Consider the following 24198-nt stretch of genomic DNA (forward strand, 5'->3'; position numbering starts at 1 on the left):
ACGCTAGAAATTGGAAAAGGGCCCAAAATGCACACACACAAAAAAAAAACCGTTATTACGCTTAGAGGGGGTGGATTTGGAAGCGTATCGAAAAGAGAAAAATGCGAATTTTGACTATGGAAACAGGTTTTGCGAATAACTGTTGGCAAGACCGGATACAACATCGCTCGTTGTTACCGGATATTACGTCACACGTACGTATGTAGTCCCATAGCGTGATAAAGTAAGGTATGTTTGGGGGGACGACGAAACAGAACTATTTTGGGGAATAATTAAAGAAGCGAACATTAATGCTATTTTAGATGGAAAACAGCAAAGAAACGCTACGGCTTCTCGAGAATTACAAAAGCAAACTCATACGACGTCATCCCACGGCGCAGTCGCTTCCTCTTTTTCTTCTTCTTTAAAATTACTGGTGGTGAATCACATCTCTATGGTGTATACCGCCACCTACAGCGGCGGAGTCCCCTCTCAATATTCGCAAAAGAAGAACAAATCAAAACGGGAATAAGTCGCATGTCCGTTTTGCGCATTTCCAGTAAATTCGCTTAAAAAATTTGAAACAATTGGATGGAAACCATATACATACACCTGGAAAAACAAAGAGCCAGTGGACACTGCTTGATTGTTCCACACAGAATGGATTTTTTTTATTGGTTGGAGTGGCGTAACCCCTGAATGAAAGAGTGACCAGATTGGAGCATATTTACAGGTATTTACAACGCGGCGGAGTCTTTGGCGTGGGCGGCGTTCAGAGGAGGCAAATGAGGCTCTTGCCCTCCTCGATCTCCTCCTGCACCTTGTCGCTGGACGTGGCGATCTCGGCCTGCGCCGAGAAGACGGCGCACAGGAAGGTGAGCGCCGTGCCGCCGGCGGCCGTGTAGAAGGCCCAGCCCATGGAGCACAGGCCGGCCCGGTACGGCGCCGCGTCCGCGCCGCAATACAGGCGGGCCTTGTCCGAACCCCAGCCAGCTGGGTACAGCATCAGGCCCAGGATCAGGAACAGGCCTGAGTGGGTGGGGAAACGGCATGTTAATTGTGGAGTGTATCCTAATGTGTTTACAATCAAGTCATCTTTCTTTTTTAGTTCAAGTTAAATTTTTCCTGAAAATAAAGTGAGACTAATAATGTTAGATTAATTTTCAAGAATTTGTCATTTTCCTAATGAAGAATCAGGTCTTCTTTTTTTTCTTCTTTTTTTACATTTTTTTTTTTAAACAAAAACAATTCTTGTTTTTCCAAGAATAATACATTTCTCAAGAATAGTAAAAAAAAAAAATCTCAGAAATTGAGTCATAGTTTTTCCAAGACAATATTCACTCTTTTTTTTTTTTTTTTTGAAAATCAATGTTTTGGTTTATATGTGTTATTTACTCATTTATTTTAATTTTTTATTATTTTATTATTATTTTTTGGGGGGGGGGGGTATTTGTGTGTGTGTTTACATTATTATATTTTTCCTGAAAATAAAATCAGACTTTAATAATAATGTTGGATCCATTTTCCAAAAAAAATTATTTTCCTAATCAAAAATTAAAGACTCATTTTATTCAAAAGCCTTCTTTTTTTTTTTTACAGTTAAGTAAAAAAAATTCACAAAAACAATTTACGTTTTTTTTAAGAATAGCTCCGTTTTTCGCCTCAAAAATTTAGTCATATTTTTTCTAGAAACAATATTCACACTTTTTCTTTTCAAGAGCAGTATTTTGGTTGATCAGTTTTTTTGTTTTTTTGTTGTTTGTTTGTTTGAGGTGGGGGGGGGGTGTACAAGAGGGTATGCGCACTTACGCAACACATTTGTTTACTTTTCAGTTCAGTTCCACAGGTTATAGGTCACAATGTCAGAAAAAGTTTAACAACTTATCTTGGTCACATTTTTCAAAGTTGGCCTTTGTCCAGGGGGTGTGTACACTTTTTATACCTCCCGTCTAATACGCGTGTGTCATTGTGTGTGTTTCTATGGCTTTGTTTCTCTTTGCGTGGAAGGCGTGGTTGTGGGAGAAGGAAATGAAAAGTAGGTCATAAATTCTTTCCACATGTTGTTGCTCGACATCTGACGTGCAGGCCGGCCACGCTGATGGATTGAAGGGATGGCTTCAATGGCGTGCGCGCACACACGCGCACGCACACACACGCACACACACACGGGTCTCACCGGCGATGCCTTGCAGGAGGCCGCAGACGTTGAAGATGCTTTTCTTCATGATGCTCTGGAAGCACATGGTGAAGACGGAGATGAAGGCCACGGCGCACAGCAGCAGGATGCCGGCGGCCAGGAAGATGGACGCGGCCTGCCAGAAGCCGCTGGCGATCTCGCCGAAGTGGACGGCGTACGGGCCGCACAGGACGCCGCCGCCGCGCTGGAGGTGCGGCAGCTTGACGCAGCGGCCGTAGATGCCCAGCGTGGGGCGGTAGGCCTCGCCGGCCGAGGCCGAGGACGAGGACGACGAGGACGGCGAAGACGAGCCGTGGCGGTGGTGGTCGGGCGTGCGCGGGAAGCCCACCAGCCAGTCGCTGCTCATGAAGGCGATGAGCTCGCCGAAGGCGCACACGATGCTCAGCAGCGTCCACAGCATGGAGCGGCACGTCACGATCACGTGGCACATGGTCGACTGCTCGCGGGAGTGGAGCGGCTTCGCAAAGTCCTTCAGGCCTTCTTTCGCTTCTACAAGTCCTTCTTTTAGATGTTCTACGGTTCTTCCTTCAGACCTTGTTCTTTCGGTCCTTCTATGTTTAAGTCCTTCAAGTCCTTGTTTCGGGCCCTCTTAAAGTCCTTGTATTAGACCTTCTTCAAGTCCTTCAGTTTGTCCTCCTTAAGGTCTTTTTTAAAAGTGATTTTTCCTGTTCCTGTTTTAGTCTTCAAGCCCTTGTTTAAGTCCTTCTTTACATTCATGTGTCAGTCCGTCTTTAAGTCCTTCAAGTCCTTGTTTTGGGCCTTCTTAAAGTCCTTCAGTTTGTCCTCAAGGTATATTTAAGTTCCTGTTTTAGTCTTCAAGCCCTTGTTTAAGTCCTCTGCATTCTTGTGTTAGTCCTTCTTTAAGTCCTTGTTCAAGTCCTTCAAGTCCTTGTTTCGGGCCTTTTTAAAGTCCTTCAATTTGTCTTCTTCAGGTTATTTTTTCAGTTCCTGTCTTTAAGCCCTTGTTTAGTCCTTGTTTGAATCCTTCTTCCAGTTCTTTTAGCCCTTAGAGTCCTTGTTTAAGTCCTTCTTTACAATTCTGTGTTAGTCCTTCTTTAAGACCTTGTTTAAGTCATTCAAGTCTTTCAGTCGGTGCTTTAGTCGTTGCTTTATTCTTGATTTAGGTTATTTTAGCCAGTGTGGTCCTTGTTCCAGTTCTTTCCTTAGTCCTTCCTTCAGTCCTCTAAGTTCTTGTTGTTGTCCTTCTCTGACTTAAAGCTCTTTCACTCCTTGTTTTAGTCCTTCTTGAAGTCTTTGCGTTAGTCTTCTTTTCCCATCACCTTGAAGCCCTGTAATTCCTTGTTGTCGTCCTTCTCTCAGTCCTTTTAGTCCTTGCAGTCACGTCATTCAGTCCTTGTTTTAGTCCCTTTTTTCAGTTCTTTGCTTCCTTCTTTCAGTCCTTTTAATCCTTCTGGTCCATGTTTTAGCCACTGTCCCCTTTTGAGTCCTGTTTTTACTTCTTTTTGTCCTTTCTGCTCCTTTTTTAGTCCTTCCAGGTCAGCCGTCGACTTGCTTCGCCGAGTTTCTTCTTATCTTCTGACCGCCGTTTGACTTGCGGGCCTCCTCCTGGCAGTGTAGCGCCGGTCTCCGCCTCTACATGGTTTTAAGGCGGCGTTGCCCCGGTAGCCAGCCCGCGTGGGACACACCTGCCAGATAGTAAAACAAATGGAGGTGAATCAATTTTTATTGCACGGTTAACTGACCTCCGTTTCGCGTTGGTGAAAAAGTTGGGAGGAAAAAAAAAAAAAGATGGCTTTCAGAATCAGCGTGAAAGGGGCTTTTGGGTTACGACTCCATTCCGCCTTCCAGCTGGCCCGTTGCTGCCGTAAAACCGCCACAGAGATGCAAATAAACAAAAACTCGCCATGGTGACGGAGTGGCCGCGGATCCGGGAAGCATTTCCTGTTTGTGGCAGTGCTAACGTGGTTACAATTTATTTTTTTATTTTTTTTAATCCTCGGGATAAGAGAACCGCTAACAGGCTTTCTTAGTTGTTGCCACGTAAAACGTACGTGAAGCCATTTTGGCTCCAAATTGTCATTTGTACAAGATTGTTGACGCATAAACGCATCCAAAGCTTGCAAAGGATCTGAGATCGGACCCAAAATGGACATCATCTTATCTTAAACTTAACTATATTCATTTGTCTTTTTTCACCAATTTCCGTCATGTAAACGTCAGCCTAAGAAGTCTTCACTTTGAGTCGATTTTTCTTTAATTGTACAAGGTTGTCTTAACCTTAAACCTTAAGTTTTCATATGTAAAGACTTCACCTGGTGCACTGTTAGGGTTTGTCATTTTTCCATTTGTTTTGCTTTTTTAATTTGTCCTTTTTCATGTTTGTCCTTTTTCATTTGTTTGTCTTTTTTTATATTTGTAGTTTCTCAATTTGTCTGTCTTTTTTTCATTAATTTTTTAAAATGTTTGTCTTTTTTCGTTTGTCTTTTTTGTCTTTTTTGTTTTCTGTGTTTTTCTTTGTCTTTTTTCAATTTGTCTGTCTTTTTCATAAGTTTGTCTTTTTTCATTTGTTTGTCTTTTTTCATTTGTCTTTTTTTAATTTGTCTGTCTTTTTTTCATCTGTTTATCTTTTTTCATCTTTTTTTTCCATTTGTTTCTCTTTGTTTTTACTCGTTTGTTGTGATGTAAATGTTCCCTAAATGTTCAAAAGGTTCGACCTGCCACCATTCAGGCTCATCTTTTTCTTTTTCTTTTTTTTTTTAACTTTCTTTTTATTCCACTGTTGTGATGTAAACGCACCTCAAGTCTACAAAGGACCAGCCTTGTTCTGTTTTGGCCCACATTAAAATTGTTCCTGCATTTTTACGAGCTAATTGTCTTGTAAACGTGCTTTAAGAGTTTCTTGGAAAGAAGTCAGCTTTTTTTCTTTTCTTTATTCAGTTGTCGTATAAATGAACACAAACTCTTCTTAGAATCACACTTCTTGTTGTTGGGTAACATCGTCTCAACTTTTCAACATTTTCTTCTTCTTTGTTTTTGTGATGTAAACATCGCCGACGTCTTTCAAATGATCAGACTTCATTTTGGCTCAACATTTTCAAGCATTTTACGACTACTGCTTTTAAAACGCACCTAAGTTCAAGTTCTTGAAGTTCTTACACGTTCCAAGGACCGGACCGGTCCCGGTCCCGGTCCCGGGTCGTCATTCTGTGCTGAGCTTCAGACAAACAAGAGAGCAGCATGCAGGCAATGCTCGGCCAATGAGCAAGCGCCGCCGAGGGTTCAAAGGTCAAGCGCCCCCGCCGCGACCTAGCGTCTCATCCGTGCAGCTGCGTCCAATTATCGGCGCTGTGTTTTGCGACACTTTTCCCGTCAGAGAGGAATTAGCCTCCAAATGTTTGACCCTCACAAAAAGAAGACGCCTTGAAATGCGTTTGTTTCGGGCGCACGTGTCAAGAAAAAAAAACCTCATCAAAAGGCGCTCTCGGGACGCCGGCAAGTCTCAAAGGCGTCTGGTCGGTTGTCTGCGGAATTTGAATATCGAGGTTGTCGCTTTGATGCGCGTTGCTGGGGGATGACGAGGATCAAAGACACGTCGAGGCCGTGACGGAAACCTGGCGGCCGCCACATGTCGACTCGTGTCGAAAGCGCCGAGCAGCTTACGTTGCTGCCTGCGGACTTTCATGACTTTTTAGCGGCACGACAAAAGAGGGCGGCGGCTTCAGGTCTCGTACTTCATTTGCATCTCAAAAAGAAGAGACGTTCCCCTTTGAGGACAATTACATGTCCAAAATGTGGACAGTCAGCAAAAAATGCAATAGAAATATAAAGTGTGCTATTGTTTATTTGTTTTGTTTTTCCCGTGGGATATTTTCATGAAAGCACACCACAAGATGTTATTCAGACCCATGGGAACCGTTTCAAATTGTGTGTGGGGGGGGGGGGGGGGATAATACGCCCTTGAAGTGGCTGACGCACCAAGCGACTAATTGCGTCACGGCATCTGTTTGAGCCAAATCGTCCATTTGAGAAAGACGAAGCATCGTTATCTTCGCGAAGGCAGATTTGTCGCGTTGGATCTTTTTTCTTTCTCTTTTTTTTTTTTTTTTTTTTTTGCATTTCAACAATGAGGCTGTTGTGCTTATCAGCGGTCACGTGACACCCGGGCAGCCGTTACGCTATCAGGCGCAGGCCGACCCCCGGGTCAGCTGCTTAATGGAGTGCCTCAGGGTCGGAGTTTTTCTCTCTCTTATCTCTTCTTTGCATGTTTCCTTTTAGACTTCACCACATGAGGAATAAATCGTACACATTGAGAAGTTGTCTTTTTAACTCAAATGATAGGAAAAGTTCGGTCCTGAATTTTGACTTCTTTAAAAAAAAAAAAAATTCTTGGTTTTGACTCTGTTGTTATGGAAATAACGTAGCCCAAGACTCTTTTTTTTCTGGCCCTATTTTAGGGGCCGCCTTGCTACGATCGAAGACATTCGCACGACCATTTTTCAATAACGACACACACATGCAGTATCATTTTAGTAGCACGGAAGGTCCCATTGTAGAAAACTGAAAAATTCATTACATGCTAGGAAAGGACATAGCGCCATCTGTTGGACAAAATCTGCAATCTCGGCACCATACAAAAAGCTCCCAAACAAAATCAAATACACAAAATCTTACAAAAACATTTTTTTTTTTTAAGTATTCCTTAGCATCTGTTTTTACTCTCATAGTTATTCAAAGGTGTGCTTTCGTCACGCTTTGTATTTGTCGCCCCGACTTGGAATGGACTTTAAAACTGACACATAAAAGAGAAAATGAAACATATTACTGCAAATTTAAACACCGGAATGTTCAACCTACCTCATTTCATCTAGTGAAAGTCTGCTAGCTTACATAATGCGAAACACCACAAACAAGTTAACGGAAAATTTATGTTAAAGTAATTGTAAACCTTCAAGCAATTTCTTCCTTAAACACACACACACCAACAACACGTATAACAATACAGACAAATAATCTCTGCTTTACGGGAACAACAACTCTTGCTTTTGGGAACTACAATATTAGTTGGGGACCTTCTCTGCCTTAACCTATAAGATTGCATTCATTTATGTGAACGTACCACCGGGACGACGAATGGAGGTTTTTGCTCCCAAAAGCAGCTCCGGGCGACGCCAGCAATCCCAACAATGGGCTTCAGTAGGTCGCGTGCAGATTTTGGACGCCGAATCCTTCCTGGCCTTGTCACCAGCGAGGGAAATATTTCTGGTGTAATAAGAGCGGGACAGCAGAGTCAGCTTTTCCACAAGCCATCAGGCCAATCTTTCCTAACGCTTCAGCACATCTGCGGCCATGTTTTGATCGGGCGGATTACATCAGCTCCACCGCACCACGTGTCCAGAAAGTCACCAAAATTCAGAAGCCCCAAAAAATAAACACGAGTCCAACCTGTCTCTCCCGCGGAGGCTCGTGGTCCAGTTCTTCAGGAGAGCAGACACTCCAGCGGCTCTCCGGGACTCGGCCGCCCAGAACCGTTCCACCCTTAGCCCTCCCCACGTCTCCTCTGATTGGCTACTCCGCCAGGGGAGGAAGGGGTAGGGGGGAGGGGGGGGGGGTGACTTGGTGAGAGGGTCCACATGGTGGCCACACTTGTGCGGCGAATCTGGGTTAAAACAACAAGCAGGGCTGGATCTCCCCTCTTTTGTCTCACTGGGCTTTTCGTCACCAGCCTCCAACGGGGCCAACAGCAACATCCCGTCATGTGGCCCCGACCGGGACTGTTCACAATCAAAGCCGATGAGCTCATCCGCATCGCAAACCTCCTCCAGGCCAGGATGTGGAGGGGGCCGGACAGACGGACGGACGGACGGACGGACGTGCGGCAGATTCAGCGCTTCATGTCGGCTTGGCGGCCGACCTTTGTCTTCAACTGACACAGGAAAGGACAAATGAGTTCCACATGTAGAAAAAGGGGCGGGGCGGGGGCCCAGCATGGAAAGCTTGTGAGGAAGGAGGCCTCGGAAAGGGGGACCTGGTGCGAACCAAGGGCTGACTCGTAAGCACCTGTTTGTCACTAGCAGATCTGGACGATGTGCCACGTTTCAGCTTCACGTACGGAGCGGCCAAAATGAGGCAAAACGCGGGCTCGGGTTTCAGGTGGCGTGACTCAACTCCAGTCAGACTCAAATTGCCAATTTTGGGGCTTGACACTTGCTCAGCTCAACCTTTTCATGATGTATTGTTCCAGAAAACCCAAACTGTACCAAAACCAAAGCAGTGTTTCCAACAGGAAATCATGCATGTCCAATTAATCTATTCCAGAGTTTGGAATCAAGACCTAAGAAAAAAAAATTTTTTTAATTGTTGAAAGAATAACTACAGGAAACTGCATGAAATAAATATAAAAGACTGCTAAAATGGATCAATGAACATTTAACACACACCTCATTGAAGAACCTTGAGGGTGGATGGAAGACTTTGCTATGAGTTCTTGCTTTATTCTATCGCATTTCTCCCATTTTTCATAAATTCGACTGGCACTGAACTTTGTCATATTGCGTAAAAAAGTTTTCCCCAGACAAGGCGTACTCCACCATCAAACTAAATTGTCAAAAAACAAAATTGTACATTACTTGACAAGACTTCCTTGTTTACATTTGAAAATCTGCATTTTCAAGATAATTGAATTTGACAAACAACAAGCATCTTAACTTCTAAAACCCACAAAGGCCAGTAAGCTTCATTCACAGCTTAGCTAAGCAATTGCTTGCTAAACATGAACCGAGAGCTTCACGTCTCTCACGTGCGTTGAATTAAGAAGATAATGAATTCAAGGACAATACAGACATGGGGGCCATAAAAAAAAAAAAACTGCATTTATTCATGTGTCCAGCTCACTCACGTACGGAAACTAAGTGCAAAGTAGCCAATGTGCAAAAATGTTATATGACCGAACAGGATTGAATGACTTGATTTATGACCTGCTTAACCAAAGTAATGACTTGACTCCCTTGAAATTTAGTTGGGGACGCGACTTCACTTGCTCGTAATTGAGACTTGTAAACTTAAAGATTGAGGACTTGCATCGTACCCTAACTTATGCGTCTGTAAACAAACGGATTATCCACCCACATGGAACTATGAATATGCATGCTACATATGCTACGCTACATAGAGCGTTGCTTTCTGTCTCTATGAGGATTTCACATGTGCAAGCACTTTTTTGGTTTGATATCCATAAAAAGTGTCCCGATACCAAAAGTTGCCACAAGCACGTTGCTAGCGTCACCATCAAGTCGATACATCTTTGATGCAAGGGTTCCAAATTAAAAAAGATGGATGCTGACAAATTTTTCCCACTAGGTTTTGGCCTTGGAAGCACCGCCAGTAAATCGAAAAAAAAGGTATTTGCAGCAGATAAACATTCCTTGGACTTTAGCAAGGCCATTAAAAAAAAAAAAAAAGACAACGCAGTAAAAGTGTCGCTGGTAAGTCGAATTACAGATGCAGCGCCATGAATGGACAACCGGCGCCTGGTAAAAAGACAAATGGCAAAACAAGCCGGTTGGTGAACGTTTGTCAAAGACACACAGAGCCATCCGACAGGCCGACACACATGGGAGGGTTTTTTTTTTTCTTCTCTCCAGCAGTTCAGACGTCGTCCAGGCCGCTCACATCAAAGCGAGAAAGGGCCGAGCCGAGACAGCAGCGTCGCCGGGCGTAAAAAAAGTCAGCGGCTGCTGCCGGTTTGATCGTTGCTTGTCAGGACGTGATCGACGGTCTCGTGGAGATCTTTTTTTTTTTTCTTCTTCTTCCTTTTTTTTTTTTTTATAAAGAGCTCAGTATTGTTCATTCGGAAATGTCATCACCATTGCTCTTTTTTTTTTTTTTTGTAATTTTTTATTTTTATTATTTTATTTTTATTTTTTATTATTATTATTTTTTTATTTATTATTTTTTTTATTTTTTTTATTTATTATTTTTTTTATTTATTTTATTTTATTATTATTATTTTTATTTTTTTATTATTATTATTATTATTATTTTTTATTATTATTTTTTTTTTTATTTATTTTTTTTTTATTTATTTATTTATTTATTTATTTTTATTTATTTATTTATTATTATTATTATTATTTTATTTATTTATTTATTTATTTATTATTATTTTTTTTATATATATATTTTTTATTTTTTTTTTTTTTTTTTTTATTATTTATTTATTTTTTGTGTGTGCGTGCATGCGTGCGTGTATTTGTTAGCTCACCAAAAACCTATTAGAAAAAATCTCATACCGTTCCCCTAAACCGAACACCGCCGTCAGGAGACCCGAGGGGACCAAAGGTCTCGTGGAGATCTGACGGACTAAACTTGTAACGAGGCAGATGCGCGGGAGACTTGAGTAATAACGCGCTCGATACATCGTCGGTATCCGTCAGCAATGAGAGTCTTGAAGGTTAGCTTGCTAAAAAAAAGAAGAAGAGAAATGACGACCTTGTTCTCAATCAAAGTCACTCAATGAATTTTGTCCCACTGGTGACCAACTAACTTGCGAACTTAGTCCGAGAGCAACCGGGTCTAATTCAGATTTGCGTAAAGTCGGCGGTTTGAACACTTTGAAGAAATGAAAAGTAGTCCGTCTCAGTTGAAGAGTTGTCCAAATAAGGCGTTGGTGTGATTCAAGCGGTTTATTTGTCCCTCCCAGTTTACCGTAGAACTGACACATTAAACAACTGAGAACTACTGTAAACATTTTCCAAGATGGAAGCTGAATTGTTGGCAGATTTAGTTCCGCCCGCTTCGGATAACCACGTACGCGCGTCCGTTTCTTGCTGAGGGACAACTCGATTTGTTTGGCCACGGCAGAAGAATACGCGTCTTTTAAGTGTTCGTATTTGCACGCGGGTCGCGTCGCTACCGGCAGGTCCACTTGTGCGGAAAGAGGCGGCCCGCCGAGGAGCAAACGTGTGGAAAAGAAAAAAAAAGATGGAAGATACAGATGGAGGACGGAACATTTGGCACTGGAACCCGTCGAGAGTTTTCCAGTAGAGGGAAAAAAAAAAAAAAAAAAGAATAAAATCGCATAACGGCCACATAAAAGCCTGCTGCGAGATGCCGGTTACCAGGCGACGGCTCAAAACAAACGCGCCGGGGCAAAGTATCCGATAGCTGACGGTTGCACGGCGCGGCCCGTAAAAAAAAAAAAAAAAAAAAAAAAAAATGATGGAGATGATCCACAGGGAGGACGGATGGATGTTGTCTGCAACCGGAGAAGCCGAGCGTCACGAACATCTGGATGCCACGAAGACCCGCCCACGAGCGCGTGGAGGCAGATGTGGAGCGTGCGAACAATCGCAGGAAAGAGCGGCAACCGCTCCAACACACTGCATGTTTATATCCATCTGTACGTAATCGCGCATAATAATAATAATAATGCACACATTATATGGATGAAAGCTTTGGAACGGATTCCACTCACAGGAAGTGACCCAAAAAAAATGGCGGTCAAAAGACGTCGAATAACGAAGCGGCGCTTCAGCATAAACACGCGGATGTGTTGAAGGTAAGGAAATCCCAATAGTGACGTCCGGGCGGGGGAAGCCGGCGTGGGAAAAGAGGGCAAGAGAATAATAGTTGCTGTAAACAGGCCGTGCACCTGCGGGGGGGCCGCGGGGGCACCGACACCTCCAAACGGGATCCGGTGGATTGAGCATAGTGTCGGCTGAAAGACGAAAACCTCTCCCAGGGGTCTTTTTTTACGACAAATATAGAACATGTGCGGGCAAAGCAACAAAAGTGCCTTCTAGCGTGATGGAAATGCTATCAATGTTAGCCAAATGAGGCTAACTCGAAGTTGACTTGACAGATGTGAAAACAAAAAAGGGCATCCGTTTCACACAGGTGCGCAACGGTCGGCCACGGCTTCGAGAGGAATTTCGCGCAGAGCAGACGAGCACAATGGCGCTAAAAGTGAAAGCTAAGTGAAACGGAGCTAAATTGCGGGTCGCATTCTTCACACCCTCTTTCCTTGCTGACGGGCAGGTTGAGAAGTTCTGAGGGGCCCCCAAGTAACTCTCGGTTTCCCCGCTGTTAGCACTCCAGAGCTCAGGGGCCCTCGGGCTCGACACTGCTGCCATTATGGTTTAACCGTTTCCAGCCCCACCTTAGGCCCCCAAACAGCCCCGGGATCCATAAACGAGGAGGGGGGGGGGGGGGGGGGGGGGGGTTGTAGAGTAAAACCCCGCCGCCGCAAATCCCTGTGCTTCTGTTTTCCAGGCCAGACGCAGGAAATCGGTAAGTCGGCAGAGCTCGGGTGCAAGGTATTTTCTCGGATATCGGCAAGCATTGTTCCCACCATCTTTTGTGTCGAGGATGAGCGCGCCTTAATCTCGACTTCCCCCGAGGCGCCGACCTGCTGAAATTCCCACAAACGACACTGACGGAGAATTCTCAAGCGGATTTATCCCAACGGCCTTGGGGGGGGGGGGGGGGGTGCAAAGGATGACGGAGGTACTTCCAACTTGACCCCGTAATCAAACCTGCGAGAAACGAAATGCCGGAACAAGAAGGGCGAAAAGGAGGTTGGTATTTTCAGACAGATGCTAAAGTGTTTTCACCAATTTCTTCACCAATTTTTTCAAACAGTTTTTCACGCAACAGGTGCACGGGTCCCAGTCTTCCCGGCCCTGCTACGGTTCTGATACTACACATCCAAGCGTTAGTTTCTGATGTGACCTGTAAAGTTTTTCCGACAGTGACAATTAAAGGGTCCAGTCCAGTTACAAAAAGTCCTTAAAACAAATGAGCTGCTTGAAATTTTGGACCATCGGGTAAACAATCTGAAAAATGTACGTACGAACAAAAAAAGCGTCAAAAGTTGCATTTAAACCGTGTTCAAACGTTTTAAAATTCTGACCTTTCAGAAAAAAAAAACATTCGACGCAAATCATTTGAGGTCATGATGGACTCATTCGGGTCGATATACGCACGTCACAACTTTTGACGAGGTTAGCGCGAGAAAAACATCGGAATAATAAAAAAAATTCACGTCAAAAACGTCACATGGTAATCGTTCCAACAGACAATTGAAAATAATTTTCATCTTCATTTTTGTTTCTTCAGAATTTTCCAGGTAAGCAAAACAAATTGCTCGTGATCATCAACAGCGAAGAAATCAATTATCCCAGACTCGTAAAAAAAAAACGCCACGTTTCGAGAAAAATGCTGAACTTGACCAGGACAGAAGCCGAAAAACAAGATTGAGATAACAGGAAGCAGGCGGCTGACATCAACCCCGACTATTTTGGACATGACAAATGATAACCTTGTTTATTATCGTTGGGGGGGTTTTCCACTTTTAAAATGACCTTCACAGGTGGTCCCCGCTCCCTTTCGCCCATGCCATTGTTTTTCCCCATATTGGAAAAACATACCCCCCCCCCCCCCCAACAGGCCTGCCTCAGACACCCCTGACTTCCTTCTTCAACCTGAAAAATGCCAGCAGACCGATTTCCAGAGTCGCCGGCAGACGTCGACTCGCCAAAAATAGAGCGCAACTGCATCGTGTCGAGTACAAAGAGGGACGAGTCGGCATCTGGTGGACTTTGATTGACGCTTCCTTACACTGGGAGGACACAAAGGCAGGAATGGGAATCGCTTTGTAGTCTTGCTCATAAGAGGCCCAAACGCATCAAAGCGAGAAAAGCAGGAAGGTCTGGTTTGTTTTTAGTCTCAACGCCTCCTATGGAAACCTTGACCCCAAATGTTTGGACAAAAGTTAAAGACGCATCGCGTCAAGAGCGCTCGCGTGGAAACTCAGGACGCTCGGACTCCCCCCCGCGCCGAGCCCGAGCGATGACGATGACGATGATGACGAAGGGATGAAACGGCCAGCGGTTACGAAACGGGGACGAATGGCTTGAACAAATGATTTTCTCGCATATTCACAAAAGAGCGCGTTTCTGATTGGCTCGCTTCCTCCTCGACCATCTTAAGATTGATTGCGTGACGCGTCCGTCCAAAAGATGATACGACATGAGGTCAACGGCTTGGAAGGGGGTTTACATTTCCAAGTGTGACGACGTGGCGAAATCTTCGATACCTTGGGCTTGGACGATATACGAACATTTATCAATCGGGGATGAGGTCGTTGATTTCGGACGTCTTCCTCTCTAAGGACGCCTTCGGTCTGGCGGTCAAAGGATGCACTTGTTCAAAGCATGTTTTCATTGTTACATTGCTGAATCTTTTTTCCATCTGGACGCTGTCATGACGTGCCTGATATAAAAAAAAAAAAAAAAAAAAAGGGGGGGGTTGACTTTTGAGAAGAAGTACAAATTTGAAGGATGGTTATAGAGGTTCTTATTTAAAACCAAATGTGTGTTGTTTTTTTTGCTACGTTCTTCTCAAAACACAAAGAATCTTGTTGAAAAGTGAAATTTGTCACAGAGTGGAGATGCAAGGTTTTTTTTTTCCATCAGGTAAAATGGCCGCTGGTAAAGTAGGTCATCAACTTGGGAATGTATTCCTCCTCGAGGCCACTCTGCTCCTCTCAAAGTAATGACACGCATACATCAGACTGCAGATAATTAACTAATGCCCCCCCCCCCCCCCCCCCACCGTTTTACACGATCCAGACCTCGGTTCACTCACAGTTCACCAGAGCAGAAAGTAAAAGCATCATCACTGGTCAAATGGAGCAGATTACACGAGTAGAAAAAGTACAAAGATGGGGTTGCGAGAATTTTCTACCAAAACCAAGAATTGACCAAACTGATGGTAAATTCTAGTAAACCAACAAATACTGTAATTCCCATGGAAATTTACAGGACGCCATTCCCGAAATGTCGACCCTTTTGCAATCCCGCGCATCACAGGCGTGCCTACAAATGATTAAGAAAGGATTTGTATTTGTTGGGGGGGGGGGGGGGGGGGAGAAGACACAAACTCAGGGCTGTTATCGCGGATTCAATAACGAAGAAATGTAATCAAATAAAGTAGGAGCGGACGCTCGGGAGGCGAAAGCCGCAGTTTTCGCAAAGAAAACTCTGGAATAACCTTGGAATAATATGCAATTCCCACACCGGCTTCGGTGGGATCAGCAGACGTGACGACGCTAATGCGGCGTCAATCAAGCGCTGAGCATCGTCTGACTCTCGCGTGCTTTTTTTTTTTTTTTTTTTTTTTTTCAGACAGTTCATCGGAAGTCCGGAGAACACGCCGTCTCGAAGGGGCCTGAACTCACGAGATGAGATTTGCCGGTTATCGCCGGCACCCGTGTTCGCACAGACGTGCTTAGCTCGCAAACGGCTCTTGGCAAAGGGGGGCCGATGTTGGATGCTGAGCGCTTCCACAGCTGGGGGAGGCCATTATTATGCGGGCCTGGGGGACGTCTGCAGGTATGCTCGCAGCAGCCAGCGCCGCCACAAAAGACTCCATTCAGACGCTCTTTGGGATATCCGAGGGTTTTAAATTAGGAGGGAACTACGTCTTGAGGGTGGGACCTTCAACAAGACGTTTGGTCAAGATCTGACCTTGCGGAGTTTCCAGCTTTACTGCAGTCATCAAGTTTCGCCGCCGTGCTCAACGCCAGTCAAAATCTCAAGGGACGAGTTGGTCTTCGAAGGGTCCAAACAAATGGACCAAAATGGGAGACGACCAGTGTCTACTGGCATACTTAACACGTTCACTGCCATTGACGGCTATAGACGTAAAAAAATATATATATATTTTTTAACTATTTCTATTTGTTTAACATTTTTTCCCACTTTTGCTAACAAGAGAATGAAAACCTAGAATTTTTTGTGAGATTTGTGATTAATCGTGAGTTAACTAGTGAAGTCATGCGATTAATTACAATTAAAATTTTAATCGACTGACACCCCTAATTTTTAACTCATTCACTGCCATAAATTCATAAAAATAAAAAAAAGATTATTAAAAATTAGGGGCGACTAAATTTTTTAATTGTAACTAATCGCATGACTTCACTAGTTAACTCATGATTAATCACAAATGTTATATCTGTTCTAAATGTACAATAAAAAAATTCTAGGTTTTCATACTCTTGTTAACAAAAGTGGGAAAAAAATGTAAATTAATAAAAATAGTTTAAATGATTTTTTTTACGTTTATTACCGTCAATGGCAGTGAATGAGTTCATAATCTTAAATTTTTTTCTAGTCGCATCACGCGATAAAATTTTTTCATTGTAATTAATTGCATGACTTCAATAGTTAACTCACAATTAATCACAAATTTTATATCTGTTTTAAATGTACGGATTTTTTTTTATAGGTATTCATACTCTTGTTTAAAAAAAAGTGGAAAAAATGTTAAAATAATAGAAATGGTTCAAATGATTTTTTGACATCTATAGCCGCCAATGGCAGTGAATGAGTTAATTGACCTTGATTGATCAATGGCATCACTATTTGTTTTTCGTTCTAAACTTGCTGTGCGGGCCCTCCAAACACAGGCGAGCTCATTCACTCTCAGGTGTGTCGGAAGGGGGGGGGGGACATCTAAAAGACGCATGCCTCTAGTTTTGAGGGTTTTAAAGAAACGGTTAAGACTTGATCTGCAATTGAACTCCATGACATTTTTTTTTTAATGGTGTGACATCACGCCGCTAATCTCCATGCTAATCCCTTTCATTAGACCTTCAAAAAAAAAAAAAAAAAACACTTAACACAGCTGCAGAGGCAAAAAAAGCTCCTCTAAAAAAGATGCCTCCTGCTCCCTGGGGCGCGCGCTGATTACACACTGGGCCGCTAATGCAATGATTGTCCCAGTACTCGCCAATTTCCTCCGCCATGTGTGTGTTTTGTGTCGGTAGTGTGTGTGCAGACCGCACACTCGCACACAAACATGACATCATGGCACAATGACGAAGTCCGACGTGCAGCAGATGGCTGCCGATTTGGGAAAACTGATTTATAATTGTTATTCTTCACACACACACACACACAAAAAAAAAAATGCCGGATAAAGAATGAGAGAAGGAATAGATCATAGCAAAAGAATGATGACTAATGCAATGCACTAATTGAACTTTGGGCTTCTTTTCATACACAAAAAAAAAAATGTGTGGCTTCATTCAAAGAGGACGTTGAGGTCTTTGTAGACCTCCAGCAAGTTCGAACAATCGTAATTTTGATGGACTAACTTTTTAAAGACATTTACCTTTTTCTCTAGCACACACGGCTAAAAATGTTTAGCTAAACAAACAATGAATATGTGTTTTTATGATGTCAAGTATCTTCCATTGGCCAAAAATGTTGTTGTGTGACCTTAAATGAAAAGTGTGTAACGAGCTAAATAGCTGTCGATTTACCAGCAGCCGTTAAACTTTGAACTGTTGCTGATGTCACTATTACAAACTGAACAATCGTAATTGGATTTGGCGTCATATTGAGTTGTTGAGTCTTGGGCAAGATTATTTACACTTACAAAAATATCACAAGTTTTAAACATCGTCAAGCGTCAACGCTGCTAAATCGAAAATAGTGGCACGAGGCTTCTATTTTATAGACTTTCTTGTGGCTTCGTTAGTCACAGTTTTCCGATAAGGGCAGAGTATTTTCAGTGCTAACAACATTAGCGATGCCCGTGTTGTCGCTTTGGTGCGTTGTGGAAACAACGCAAACCCCTATGATGGAACAAAAATCCAAGAAACGGATCACAGATGGTGAGCGAATCTTACAAGGTCGTCGTAATCTTACAGGAAAAAAGTCATGGTTTGTTAGCTTTGGCGAAATACATAAACAATACAAAATACACGACTAAAATGGCTGGCCTGAGCAATGCTACCACCAATCCGCCATTTATGAACAATAACCTTGAAAAAAAACTTAAGAGCAATTACCTCCCACCACGGAGAACCTGGGTACGATACCAACTGACAATCATATTAGGAAAGGGATTCTAACTCCACTGAAATGGTTTAAGCGCACGCCATTCAAATTTTTTCAGCATTCTCAACGCAATTTCTGCAGAAATTGCACTTTGTCTAGTTGTAATTATTGTGGTTAAAATGATAAGAACTGAGGGACGGATGGAGGTCAGAGGCAGATGTTGAAAAAAAAAAAAAAAAAAGTAGCAGCCGTCAGAGTGAACGATTTCGAACGAGGCGACTAGCGGGAAGTCATTGCTGGCGGAGTGAGGGTTGGTGGGGGGTATTTTCTGAAGGGGCGGAGGGGGGGGGGGGGGGGCAGCTCCAGACGCCTGCCCCCGGGAGATGGATCACAGATGTCTGACCCTGGAACGCTGCAGTTAATTGTGAAACTAAAAGCCTCGCCTTAGCTTTCTGGTTTTATCTCCAATGTTTGGTCCCTTGGATCTTGTTTTCGTGTCTGAACATTAAAGCTGTTTTGTTTTGTTTTTTCAACGAAAAAGCCACATCATTTCAAGACAAAATGTCAAATGTTAAGAGAAATTAGAATTTAGCGATGTTTAAAAACATCTTCTTTTTGGGTTTCGTCTCATTTTAGCTACAAACGATAAAACTGGAATCCTCCATTGACAATTCCGAGCTTACGTCACAAGTCAAAATGGCGGTCTTACGCTGCATTTGAAATCAGCTTTATCCTACTAGGAGTGTCGCAGTCCCCCCCCCAAAAAAATGTTGGAGGCAAACATAAACAACAAAAGATAGCCGATTCCAATAAATTGCTTGTTGTTCTGGCTAACGCAGTCGTTCCAAATCGCATTGTGTCGTGAACATATGTCTTGTATTTACATTTGCCTCGAACGCTTTGAGGTCAGAACTGGTGGGCTAAATCCGATTTCCCACTTTCCTCGAATGCAGCACTTATCCTCGGTGAAAGGACGCATTTTAAAAAGCATCGGATTTCGGATCGTTGTAGAAATGCTGACGTTCGGAACTGTCAATGGACGCCATTTCTGTCAAACTCATTCAGTTTCTCGTGAAATAAGTAGCTTGTTTTTAATTCCATTCTGGTGTCTAAAAACGTCAATTTAAGAAAATAACACTTGAGCCAACACTTTACTCGTATTTTACGTTAGCTTTGTGTGACTGCGTCCGTGTGTGTGTGCGCGCGCGTGCGTGTGCGTGTGAGGTCCCCGGGGTCACGTAACATTATCCCGAGTCAGTCTGCGAGTCACCTGGAGAGTCGTCACACTACAAATCAAACCACAGCTGCTCGGACCATTAGCCAGTCCTGCGCTATGTGAACACTACACCAAATTAACTTTTACACCACGCGCACACAGTCTACACGTTCGAGTTGACTTCTTCCGCAATAAAAAACAGGCCAAACAGATGATAAAGATCACTTTTGTTTGAAAAGAGCTGGTTTTGTTAGCGTTAGCTTGAACTGACAACAATAACATCATTGAGAACGAGCCAAGCTGTCGTCATTGACCTTTGGTTGCTCTAGCAAAAATTAGCCAGTGCCCTTTGCTGTATGTTTATTGTTTGTAATATTTACTATTGCTTACTCTTGTGTCAAATATGGATGACTTGAAAATACCTACTTGCGGTTTTGCTATTCGCTTAAATGATGATTTCAGATACATGCGTTTTCAGGTCCAAACGTGGATACGGGAAAAAAATTAATTGGTAATTAAAAGGCACCGCTGCATGACACTTAAAAGCAAAAGCAATTGGGTGTTCAGTGTTATTTGTAGCGCGCACAGCTGCGAGGCTTTTCCGTGACTCGGAGCCACATAACCATCAAACATTAGCATACAGCTGCGTACGGCGGTTCGACCCGCCGGGAGCATGTTGCCGCTTTGATCAGGAATATTTCGACATTTTGGCAGCGCCGATGATGATGATGATGATGACGTCGTCGTCGTCAGCCCGACCGACTGCAGCCGTCTTTACCCTCCCGAGAATAACCCCCCCCCCCCCCCCCCCAAGAAGCTCTCCACAAAAAGGCACTTCACCCTCCCCCAACAAGTCATTCTCTCCTTTTCTTTCTTTCTTTCTTTCTCTCTTTCCTTCAGAAGGAGTGCTTTGTTTTGGCACCGGACCCAACCCTGTAAGCTCCACCCCCCCCCCCCCCCCCAACAAAGAGCTGCCTAATCTAATCAAGAGTGCATGACTGCCCCGGCAATAAAGTTTCACGCCGGTTTGTCGGCTCCAAAATCAGCTGTTTGGCAGCACTCGTAGGACAGGAAGCCACGTGGGAATGACGAGGGCTGCCCGATGCCTGCTTGCAGTGTGATGAGGAAAGAAGATGGATTCTTACCATAACTGTCTTTTTTTTTCAGAGAAAAAAATAATAATAATAATTTTACGAGATGAATACATTTTCTTTTCAATTAAAAATCACAATTTTACAATAAAAAAATTGACAGTTTTTTTTTTAAATGAAAAGTTCTTAATGCGATGAGAATATTATATAAAATTCAGACAATACATAAATGAATTTACAGTAATAGTCTGTAATGATGAAAAGATGGATTGTTACGATAAATGTCTTCCCCCAGCAGTAGCAATAAAGTTTTGTGCCACTTTGTCGACTCCAAAATCAGCTGTTTGGCCGAACACGTCGGACAGGAAGCCGCGTGGGAACGTTGAAGGCTGCCTGCTGCACTTTGTCACATTTCACATGGCCGTGAACTTTTTTCGTCTTTTTTTTCTAAACATCTCCGAAAGTCGGAAAAATGCGGATGGACGACGCAAACGAGTTCTAGGTAACATGAGACTGGAACCAAAAAAAACAGCTGTTTTATATAAAGGAGTATTAAGGCCACATTAAAACAAATAAAAACAAAAAATGACGACAATTGAGATGTCATTTTATGAGAACAAAAATGGTTCAATATTTCCAGAAAATTGTTCTAATAAAACAAGCAAAAGGCTGGACTTCTAGAAAAAAATTGTATAACCTTAAAAAAATTATTGAAATCTGCCAAGCCTTGAATCATATTTAATCAAGAAATAAGACATAGTTTTACCATTAGAAATATGTTTAAGTATATTAAAAAAAAAACATCTGCTACTTATTTTTTTGAAAGTCTGAGTTAGAGAAAAAAGTCATACATGAAAAAAATCAACACAAGCGATGTTAGGAAAGAAAAAGTCATCTTTTGGTTTGAAAGGGAAGCCTCTTAATTAAAGTTGCATGCATGTTTATTTTTATCATTTCTATATCCTCAGAAATGCTCCCAAACCTTCCAAGTGGGATTTCAGAATTTATGAGTGAAGACCAAAAGTGTGGACAACTTCTGAAGAGCATGAAAGGCTCGCCATGCGGCCCACGTGCGGGAGTTTGTCGTTTTGCGCCACAATGTGCACTCTAATTTCTGTCCAACTGCACGCGTGACGAGAGGACGGTCAGCTTTTTCCGTGCTTTCAAAGTACAGTAAGTAACGCAGCCTTCCTGGAGCATCTGTGCAACACGTCTGCCAAGAAAGGCAACGCGGCACTTTTTTGTGGCCTCAAAGGAGGAGAGCGGCGTTCCGCAATCCGCATGGACGGGAAAAATGAACTCTTTTTTTTTTTTTTTTTCGTGTGTGCTTTTGAACAGGGCTCTAACACGGAACCAGGAGGGACGCCATGCACCTGCAAAACGAAACAGACAAACATTGCCGAATTCACAGGTAGCCACTCATCCGTGAGTGCTCGTCAACGTTTTCCTATCAGAACGGTAAAGACGTCCCCCTTGTTTCACACCAACAGTTTCCAGGCATGGACTTGTTTTTTTTGCTTTACTGAGCGACCCCCAAAGTGTTTTGTCACAGCTGACAACACTTTCGCTCGCAGTCACAAAAGAAGAGCAACCTTAGACTTTGTCCACTGGTACACACCCACAGATAACAAATGACCGGCGTAGAGGCGTTAGCCACAGTTAACGTCACTTTGTGCGAAATCAGATTACGTGCAAACGACGTCCAGTCACAGCGACGCTGCGCTCGACGCATGCACGGGGGCACAGTTATCGATTCATGGATTTTTTGATCAACTTTGGTGACTGTGTGAAATTCTTAAGTCGCAGCTTGAAGCAACTCACTGACTCAACTAACTCAGCAAACTAACCTACTCGCCAATTGACTCAACTAGCTAACTCACTGATTCAATCAGCTATCATTCACCTCACAACTAATTACAAAATGAACTCATTCGGCACACTCACTGACACTAACCTAACCAACTAACTTAACTCAGTCAAACCCAACCAATTTACTCATTCACACAATAAACTCGCTCATCTAACGTACTCGACTTGCTCAACTAACTCACACTAACCCACTCAACTTAACTCAGCTGATTCAGTCAACCACGCCAATTGCTCAGCCGATAACCTAAACGTCCTCACCTAACTCAGTCAATTCCCACACCTAATTTAGTCACCAGCACAATTAACTCACTCAACAAACTAACCGAAACTAACTTACTCAAGTCATTCACAACAATAACAACAAATTAAAACTAATTTACTCACTTGCTCAACTAACTCATTCACCTAATCAACCTACTCAATGAACTAACTCATCCGTTACTCAGTTACTTCAATAATTCAACTAAAATTTGTGTGCCAAGCAATCATTCCACTGAGCTTGCTGTCTCGAGAATTTGACAGTCGAGGCCTAACTGATCCTTTATCAATGCGACATTGGGCTCAAAACGGGGGTTCGGAACAATACATTTTGCACATCCCTTGTATCAACAATTAATATCTATTGATTCACAGTAAGACTGATTCTTCATTGTGTACATATGGCGAGAAACTATCCATCTGTCTCTGTCGCACTTATCCTCGTTAGGGACTCAAGTGAAATGTATCCGAGCTGACTTTATACGTCCTGGACTGGTGACAGACAATCAAAAGGCACATATTGACAAACAATCATTCACACTTTCAGTTATGGACAATTTCTAGTCTTCAATGAAGCCAACGTGCATGCATGGTTTTAGATAGTGGGAGGAAGCCCGAAAACAAATTTGAACCTCACCAGGTGAGACGTCCTAACCCTTTGGGAGTTTAAATAGATGTCATTTTAAGGGGCAGAGTATTGATTTTGTGTGTTGACAGATTGAAAGCAGCCATGTTAAATCTATTTGTTTAAATCTTTTCTTCAGAGCCCATCAATTATTTAAGCAACTTCCCTCCTTTGTTTATATTTCATTAACCTCAAACTCATCTGTTTGTACAGTAAGACCCAGCAAACTAACGCCATGTAAACATTTTAGCATTCATGAAACCAAACGCTAGCTTCTAGCTAGCACTGATTGGTATCGATCCACTATCGACCGGGTATAGCAGTTTTCGTCTGATCACTTACTAAAGTTGTGTTTCAGCTATAAAATGCATGCTATTAACTGCGACGTTTTCGAACAGATGTAAATATAGACAGATATATAAAATAGATGCCAGTTTTGATGATAAAACTCTTATTTTACATGTGTTCAAATTAAAACAAATCTTTCACAATTTGTTGACGTCACAGGATTCCTTTTTTTTCACTCTGTGGTAGATTCAGCACAAATTAACGTCCAACTTCTTTTTTTGTTCACCAAAAGAAGCCCGTTCGTCACTTTCAGATGATCTTAACAAGTGTCTTTAAAATATATAGAATATATATATTTCAAATAGACGACAAAACTTAAAAGAGATGGATGGACGCCTAATCACAAAAGCTTCAAAACGAAATAAAAAAAAGTGTCTGTCACTTTGGCTTCGACTCGGAAGTGGGAAAGCAGGAAAATGAGTGGACATTCAGGAAAGTACACGAAAGTATATGAAATATTATCTCTGAACTTACGTGGGACTGAGAGATGCTGAAGGACGCTTTTAAAACTCCCACACGACAGATGACTCCCTTTGTCAAAGCGGCTGGACGTTTCCCCCTCTTTTTAGGGGTGAGATGAGAATCGGGCAACCTTTCCCTTTCCTTCGAGTCAGCAGCCTTCTGCTCTTTTCTGTTCCACGTCCTCCGGCGGACCGCAGAAGAATGAATGGCCGCCGCCAAACTCCACCAAGCTGGCCAGCCCAGGCAGTGGCGAACCGCTGCTTGGGTGGGCGTGATCAACTAGGCGGAGAGTAACCAATCAGCGACCAGCTACCGGCGACAGCAAATCAAAAGCGAGCTGCTGT

General features: G+C 42.9%; 1 protein-coding gene across 2 annotated transcripts; it reads right to left on the reverse strand.

Annotated features, from left to right (window-relative positions):
- Positions 1-621: 621 nt before the first annotated feature.
- Positions 622-24097, reverse strand: lhfpl2a (LHFPL tetraspan subfamily member 2a). Of its 2 annotated transcripts, XM_086096822.1 has the most exons (4): positions 7580-7692; positions 7254-7396; positions 2156-3822; positions 622-1008 (listed from the first exon to the last, which is right to left on the reverse strand). In XM_086096822.1, the coding sequence occupies exons 3-4, from the start codon at positions 2604-2606 to the stop codon at positions 752-754; spliced, it is 708 nt and encodes a 235-aa protein (XP_085952948.1). In that variant the 5' UTR covers positions 2607-3822; positions 7254-7396; positions 7580-7692; the 3' UTR covers positions 622-751. The 2 variants fall into 2 exon arrangements, with proteins under 2 accessions (XP_085952948.1, XP_085952947.1); XM_086096821.1 differs by lacking the exons at positions 7254-7396; positions 7580-7692 and adding an exon at positions 23867-24097.
- Positions 24098-24198: the final 101 nt, after the last annotated feature.

The sequence above is a fragment of the Leptonotus elevatus genome, chromosome 15, assembly GCF_054856555.1.
Source record: "Leptonotus elevatus isolate MCC_2025b chromosome 15, RoL_Lele_1.0, whole genome shotgun sequence".
Taxonomy (NCBI): Eukaryota; Metazoa; Chordata; class Actinopteri; order Syngnathiformes; family Syngnathidae; genus Leptonotus; species Leptonotus elevatus.